This window comes from Leptonychotes weddellii, chromosome 15 (genome assembly GCF_054177405.1).
Source record: "Leptonychotes weddellii isolate Sample4059 chromosome 15, ASM5417740v2, whole genome shotgun sequence".
NCBI lineage: Eukaryota > Metazoa > Chordata > Mammalia > Carnivora > Phocidae > Leptonychotes > Leptonychotes weddellii.
Window position 1 is genome coordinate 12,128,070 of NC_138383.1, and position 8,612 is coordinate 12,136,681.

The window sequence follows — 8,612 nt, forward strand, 5'->3', positions numbered from 1 at the left end:
CCAGGGTCCTGGGATCGAGCCCCGCATCGGGCTCCCTGCTCTGCGGGGAGCCTGCTTCTCCCTCTCCCACTCCCCCTGCTTGTGTTCCCTCTCTCGCTGTCTCTCTCTCTCTGTTGAAAAATAAATAAAATCTTAAAAAAAAAATAAAGTATCAAAGGCCAAACAATATGAAATGTTTTCTAATATTGTCCGCCATACACATAATGTACATATGTCCTATAACACCTGTCATAGTAGCACAAATGGTTGCTGCAGTGGGATCTATCCTTACGAGTGTCCCTTCTATGACTTGGCTAAGTTTCGAAGATTTAAATGGACAGCAGATGCTACATGGGATCAAACCAAGTGGAGAATCACCGGCATTCTTTCCCACAACTACAATTAAAATACTAAATACTGCAACAAGTATGGTAAAAATGATAGGGATGTGAACCAAAATAGGAAGGGTGTGTAAAGAGATGCTTAGAAAATTTACATTCAAAGTGCCTACAAAATAATCCTGCAAGACGAGAACGTGGTTTAGACAGGAAAATTCCATCTCTCAGTGGCTGTACTCTACAGTAATCGGAAACTAGTTATTCATGGAAAATCTTAATACTTTCAGTTTTTAAAAATTATAGCTAATGCTATATTCGGACAGATAATTTCAAACAAATGAAAGTCTCTGAGGAAATGTAAAACTATAGAAAATAAACTTTGACTATATAAACATGCCAATTCTTATTTCTTTTTGAAACTTAAAAATTTTACGTAAAAAACAAAAGAACTCTGACCAGTGGCACAAATTTCCTGGAAACCATTCACTAAAGCTCCAACTTTTTAGTTTGAAGAATCTCTCATCATTAAACAGCTATTTACTCATAATTCTGCCAGTACCTAGCAATATTCCATTTTCTGTAAAAGAGAAATTACTTTAGGTAATCGCTAAATCCAGATCTAATATATGTGGAGAACTGTGGAACAGTTACCTCAAACCACTCATGGCATCTCCTCTGCCTTCCTCTACTACTGAGCCTAGACAGCTAAAACACTCCGTTTCTCACCCTCCTCTGCCGGAGCTCCAACTCTGGTCAATGAGCTTATAGGAAGAGGTCCCTCACAAGGGCTTCTGTTACTCAATAAAACACAAACAAAGCCTCACTAGGAGAAAGCCCTTCTTGCTCTTCTGCCTTCCTCCTTCACCTGGCTGGAAGGAGATCCCGGTAAACAAAACTGCAGCCTCCATCTTAGAATCAAGAGGTAACAGACATCAAGAAGAAAACCAGCATGCTCTAAGGTGGAGAGGAGGGGAGACCTCAGTCCTGGATGGTACTGTGGAGCCCTTGCAAGTCCTAGATGACCACCTAACCCCTGGGCTTCTATCTCTACTTGTTTAAGCCACAGTTAGTTCAGTAAACTGTTACTTGCATCCATACCAGACCCCAAGGGCTCCTGTATCTATACATGGACATAACGACATGTGCATCAGGTGGTCATTCTAAGAGCAAATGAGATAATACATGCAAGCTGTTTAGAAAAATAACTGAGCAATAAGTGCTCAATTAACGTTAGTTTCTATTACTACATTCACTGAGGATTTCAGAAAAATGACTTATTACTTGACCAATACACACTTTCAAAAACAAATAAACGGAAGTTTTAAAAACACCTTCTAATTCTTCAAATGTGGTGACTTCAATGAACTTATGAGACCAATAAGTTATATATAAAAGTATAAATCTAAGACATTCATGACAAATTCATAGGTATAGCTCTAAAATACAAGATCTCTTTATTTATATAGGCCACTCTACTTATCAACTGCTTCAGTATAAATAAGTGCTTCAGAGGAGATCAGAAACCATCAGTGCTGATCACCTCTACAGTCCGGGCATGAATGAGGAAGGCCAATGAGCACAGCTGTCTTTAGTGTACCACCTGCTCAATAAGGGGAAGAGGACTTACAATACATACGCCAGTAAGACCCATCTCGAGTTTCACAGTTTAAAATAATATAGTCTCTTCAAGCTCATTTTGAATAAAAATTACTTAAACCCTGAACCACATTAATTCAAAGTCCTTTTTTCCCCTGGTCTAATGCATTTTTATAATTAATTTACAGACCACATGCTCGAGAATAATTTCTCAACTTCATTTATCTATCTATATTCTACCTTATCCCAGAAAAGATTTTATATGGCTAATGGTTTCTCAGTATATTCCTCCACTCAGACACCTTTTGGTTACCATTTAAATTACAATGTATGGAATCTCTTCCTGCTCAGAAGTTTTCTGATGCTGACACTTTCTTAGTTACTTTTGCAGTTCACACTTGCAGTCAGTGGTGCTTGAATATAGTTATAGACAACATAATTTTCAGAAGTAAACATATCAAATACATGCCTAGAAGTTTACTGGTATGCCCTCACATTTGAAACCCTAATTTCCTTCTTTAAACTTGAAACTCTTAGTAAGTTAAATATGTCATACATTAATAATGTGTAAGGCCCTGTTGAGGATTTACTGATAAATGAAACACAGTCTCTTCCTTCAAAGACCTCAGAGTACAATGAAAACAGGAGGGGCGCCTGGGTGGCACAGCCGGTTGAGCGGCTGCCTTCGGCTCAGGTCATGGTCCCAGGGTCCTGGGATCGAGCCCTGGGTCCGGCTCCCCGCTCAGCAGGGAGCCTTCTTCTCCCTCTCCCTCTGCCTGCCACTCTACTTGTGCTTTCTCTCTCTCTGTCAAATAAATAAAATCTTTAAAAAAATCAAAAAAAAAAAAACAGGAGAAATGTACGCAAGTGACAAAAATTAATTTGAGAGAAATTGTGTTTGAAAGCACAAAACTAACTGAATCTAGCACACAGCAGGTACTCAAGAAATTTTTGTTGGAATAATGAAAATGGTAGGGTCAGGTTTCTCTCCTTGAAGGAGAGCACTTGAACTGGACTGAATCTTAAAGGACAGGGGATCAACAGATCAATACTGAGCAAAGATTATTTCAGGGAGAGAAGATCATTTAGAGATAAAAATGGTGGAGGAGGAAACTCTGAGTTTAATGGGTAGAAAGTCTCAGTTTTGCAAGACGAGAATGCTCTGGAGACTGACTGCCTGACAATGTAAAAACACTACTGAACTATATATACTTAAAAATAGTTTAGGGCGCCTGGGTGGCTCAGTTGGTTAAGCGACTACCTTCGGCTCAGGTCATGATCCTGGAGTCCCAGGATCGAGTCCCATATCGAGCTGCCTGCTCAGCAGGGAGTCTGCTTCTCCCTCTGACCTCCCCTCTCTCATGCTCTCTCTCTCTCTCAAATAAATAAATAAAATCTTTAAAAATAGTTTAGAGGTCAGTTTTGTGTTATGTAATTTTAACAATTTTAAGAAATTAAGTGTACGGCCAACTAAAGAAACTTCAAGGTAATTCAGTATGGCTAGAGCATGGGGATTTAGAGGGAAAGGGGGGGGGTGTCAAGTAGAAAAAAATAAATCTGAAGCTACTGTTGGAAGCCCTGTCAATGGAACTATGTAACAAGAGGCTGGTGTTCAGCTGCTCAGACTATCCACATATCAAGGAGACGCCATCAGAGATTTGTAACCACTGAAACGAAATGATTATTTTAGCAAACTAACTGTGGAAGAAATATGTGGGATGGACAAGAGAACAGAGATACACACTGCAGGACAGAAGACCGACTAGAAGGCTCCTTACATAGTCCAGCTCTAAATTACACACTGGCTGTAAGAACGGAAGGAGGGGAAAGGGTGCAGAGAAGGTGAATCAAATGGGAACTGAGAAGACTGGAGTTTTACAATCAGTAGATCACTGATTACTTTCAGGAGAGTGAGGAAGTGGAAAACGGCGATCACAGGATGAGTATAAAGAACAGCAGAAATACATAAACTATTCCTGCTTGAGAATTTTGGTAATAAAAAGAAGAATGGGAAAAAGTAAGGGTAAGCGAAATTAAGGAGAAATGATTTGGGTTTTCTGTTTAAGGCATCTTGTGCTTTGTTCTGTTTTTAGAACCGAAAGAAATGGAATGTGAGGGGAAGAGAATTTGCCACTTCTAGGCCTGGCCCATAAAACCTTCCTACGTGATCCCCTGTGCTCATTCTTCCCCTGCCTGCCAGCTGGATGTCAACACACAGGGTGAAACCGTGGAAACCACTTACTGAAGATACCAGGGCCTCCATCAGTGGTGGAGTAGGGCCACCCGACCATGACTGGATTGACACGAGTGATAAATAAATAACCTTCTATTGTGTAGAGCCACTGAGATTAAAAAAGAAAGAAAGAAAAGGTGCAATGAGCAGGGCAGCAGCAGGGGCCAAGAAGATAAAAACTTTGGGAAAAGGACGACAAGAAAGATACAGTCATACAGCCTTCACAGTTAGTATGGAAACAAATCAGAAGTATCTTTATAAAGACACGAATATGTACCAAAGTGAATTTAAGCAGGAAAATATTTATACAACCATTAACCTGAGAGCAGTTTCTGAAATACTATCTTCTATGATTCTTCTTCCATTTTCCGAAATTATAAAAAATGTCTTCTATATTCAAAAATCATTTTAAATGAACTGTTTGAACCACATTAAAAGGTCCTAATTTTCCCACTCAACTTATACTCAGAAATATTCCTGAATCGCTTGGCATTCTATCAAATTAAGGCTGTTGAGAAAAGCAATAGAACTCATTTAGACTCTGAGGACAAGTAAAGAAAGTACATGATGAACCTCAAATGTTTCCTTTTAAGGGCTCTTTCACTCTCCTTTCTCCACTAACACATGGCTCCTGGAGAGTATGGCAAATCTGCTTAAAAAACTATATTAGCATTATTCAAGTTCACATTAACATAACTTCCTTTAGTGAGACATCTCCTTTTCTGTACCTGTTGGGACTCCAAGGTATGGTTGGAGTCATAGTGGTGTCTGGAAACAAAACCCCATTGTCCTTGATCCTGTCTAGCGCATAATGCATTTCACAGAGGGGTAATCGATTTAATTGAAACTGAAGTTCAACCTGAAACACAAAATAAAAAATTTTTTAAAAATGCATGAATGCAAACATCAATGCTTACAGCTTGCTAAAAATTTTTGTGGAGATAACCTTTTGGGAAGCCAAATTTAGAGATTCTTTTAATAAAAGTGCAATGCTATTTTAATAAGAATTATTATGGCTAATATTTGCTTTGTTTACTTACTGTCAGGCATTGTAATATGCACTTTACATAAATTACCTCATTTACTAGTACCAATAATATATGTATCATTATTAACCTCATTTGACATCTAAAGAAAATGAAGTACTTGTGAATCACTTAATATCTAAATCAAGGTTATCTGGTTCCACCATATTCCTATGAATAATATACTTGATAAAATCAACAGAACATCTGTGAAATATCATCTCTTGAGTGATAAAAACCAGGCCTAGGACACTGTTATCAATTTACTATGAATAAATAATAATCACCAAATTTTATGTCTAAAAAGAAAAATAAATAAAATTTTAAAGAAGATTGGCTTTCCAGTTAAATATGGCAGAGTGAACACACAGTTCACCTAAGAAACCATAAAGAGAGGAGAACACAAGCAGATACAACCTGAGATAAGAACTGTCCCTGGATGTGGCTTAGTTTCCTTTAATCTGTTCTTCTATTGCTGATTTAAAATTCTAATCAGAAAGTTTGGCCTCGTATAAGACTGGAACATTGTAGATGTTACTTAATCATCGAATTGGGTTTCTCTGAGAGTTACCAGGGGTCTAATTCTCCACCCACCTCTATAACACTTCAAAATCAACTGCACTTCTGGTTAGAGCAGAAGCTAGAAAACCAAACCAGAACTGTATCAGCTGACAAAGATATATAGACAACCATAATTGAGTTGCCTCACTTCAAAACACACCTGTGTGTCATAATCAGGCCGAAGATTAAGTTCTTCACAGCATTCCCTGGATATCCTTAAAAATATATATTCTTTTGTTTTTTCTTCAATAGTAGCTTCATAAACCTTCTCTTTGGTTCCCTGGGTCTGTACTAACTTCTCTTTAGGGACTGGTAATAAATAAACAGCATTGACTTTGGTCATCACCAGCCGTCCAGCCAAAGTATCTTCAGAAAGTGTTTCAGTAAGCTTAAAGCGACCAAAAAGTTGTCCATTCTGAGCATACTTTGCACCTCCAGAAACTCCAGTGAGCATGAAACTTGCCAGAATCTGCAACTGCACTTTAAGGTTGAACCTAAATCAAAAGTAGAAAATGAGTCTGAATGTTTTACATCAAAAACAAAAAACTAGAAGAGCAAAACAAAATAAATCAAATTTAAACATACAGAAAATTAAAACTTCATCAATTCCACTCCATCGAGCTACAAACCATATATTACCTTTCTAATATTAATCCAAGCTGGAAAAAACAAAACTTTTTTTAAGTCAATAAACTCTCACCCAAGTTACATAAAGGCATATACTTAGTTGAGTTGAAGAAAACAAACATTTTTAAAACCTGAACATTTAAGGGGCGCCTGGGTGACTCAGTCTGTTAAAGCAGCTGCCTTCGGCCTGGGTCATGATCCCAGGGTCCTAGGGTCGAGCCCTGAATGGGGCTCCCTGCTCAGTGAGGAGTCTGCTTCTCCCTCCCCCTCTCCCCCCAGCTTGTGCTCTCTCCCTGGCTCTCTCTCTCAAATAAATAAAAATCTTTAAATAATAATAATAAAAAAATAAAACCTGAACATTTAAAATAAAGCTAAGTATGATATTTTAATAAAATGAAATATTATTACAGGTTAATTAATACAGAAGTCTGCTTGACCACACCCTGGGACCATTAAAACTTTACAATCCCCTAAAGCCAGAAGGAAATGCAGTGTTGAAACTACAACGGACCTTCATTAAACTGAGGCTTTCCAAGTACATCTTACCAAAAGATTCAAACTGTGAAATTTTTCCTTCAATGCTGTTAACGAATAACATCCAGAATAAACTTTTGTTCATGACTACACTGAGACAGATCCCATTCAGGAATTACGGAAAGAGAAGTTAAGCGCTAGCTTGTCAGTCAATGGCTGGTGCACTCACTTGCACTCACTCCTGTGTGTGCCCATGAGTGTGAGAGAGAATGTGTGTGTCGAACAAGTAAGGAGAATCAAGATCCACACGGGCAAGAAATAGGACGTGGAAGAAAGATTTAAACTAACAAACAGCCCTCTCCTTTGCCATTCTGAAACAGTGCTGTGAGAGAGAAGACAAAGCAGTAAAAGAGGAACGGGAACATTTTCTACTTTTTCTTCATAAGATCTAAAATTATGTGAATGAAAAAAATTAAGTTCTTTTAAAATCTAAATATCCATTTGTGGAAAAGGCTACTTTTTAATGGGACTACTGAACTGTTTTCTTTTCAAAACTTCTTTTTGTATATATGATGCTAAGAATATCTTATAAATTCTTTTTTTAAATCTTTTTTTTTTTTAAAGATTTTATTTATTTATTTGCGAGAGAGAATGAGAGACAGAGAGCACGAGAGTGAGGAGGGTCAGAGGGAGAAGCAGACTCCCCGCTGAGCAGGGAGCCCGATGCGGGACTCGATCCCGGGACTCCAGGATCATGACCTGAGCCGAAGGCAGTCGCTTAACCGACTGAGCCACCCAGGCGCCCCAGAATATCTTATAAATTCTTAAGGAAAAAAGAAAACAAAACTTTTTTTAAATACTGTAAAATTCCTTAATGGAAACATCTGTTTACAATATTAGGAAAACAAATCTAATTAAAACACCATATTAAGGGGTGCTAGGTAGCTCAGTTGGTTAAGCGTCTGCCTTCGGTTCAGGCCATGATCTCAGGGTCCTGGGACAGAGTCCTGCATCAGGCTCCCTGCTCAGCAGGGAGTCTGCTTCTCCATCTCCCTGTGCCTCTCCCTCTCTCTCTCAAATGAATGAAAAATCTTAAAAAAAAAAAAAATTTTAAATGTTGAATGTGGGCGCCTGGGTGGCTCAGTCGTTAAGCGTCTGCCTTCAGCTCAGGTCATGATCTCAGGGTCCTGGGATCGAGCCCCACATCGGGCTTCCTGCTCGGCGGGAAGCCTGCTTCTCCCTCTCCCACTTCCCCTGCTTGTGTTCCCTCGCTCGCTGTCTCTCTCTCTGTCAAATAAATAAAATCTTTAAAAAATAAAAAAATAAAATGTTGAATGTCTATTTATATACTTTAAAGTTAGAAAAGTAAAAAATAGGGGCGCCTGGGTGGCTCAGTCGTTAAGCGTCTGCCTTCGGCTCAGGTCATGATCCCAGGGTCCTGGGATCGAGCCCCACATTGGGCTCCTTGCTCCGCGGGAAGCCTGCTTCTCCCTCTCCCACTCCCCCCGCTTGTGTTCCTGCTCTCGCTGTGTCTCTCTCCGTCAAATAAATAAATAAAATCTTTAAAAAAAGAAAAAAGAAGGGCGCCTGGGTGGCTCAGTTGGTTAAGCGACTGCCTTCGGCTCAGGTCATGATCCTGGAGTCCCGGGATCGAGTCCCGCATCGGGCTCCCTGCTCAGCAGGGAGTCTGCTTCTCCCTCTGACCTTCCTCCTTCTCATGCTCTCTGTCTCTCATTCTCTCTCTCTCAAATAAATAAATAAAATCTTTAAAAAAAAAAA

At 39.2% G+C, this 8,612-nt stretch overlaps 1 protein-coding gene across 1 annotated transcript in view; it reads right to left on the bottom strand.

Moving 5' to 3' along the window:
• The window catches only part of HELZ (helicase with zinc finger), a 164,269-nt gene that overhangs the window by 80,354 nt on the left and 75,303 nt on the right, over positions 1–8,612 (bottom strand). Inside the window, exons 15-16 of the mRNA XM_081805952.1 lie at positions 5,893–6,226; positions 4,875–5,005 (exon numbers count right to left, since the gene is read on the bottom strand). Of these exons, the coding sequence (XP_081662078.1) occupies positions 4,875–5,005; positions 5,893–6,226 (465 nt within the window). The remainder of the gene's footprint in view (positions 1–4,874; positions 5,006–5,892; positions 6,227–8,612) is intronic.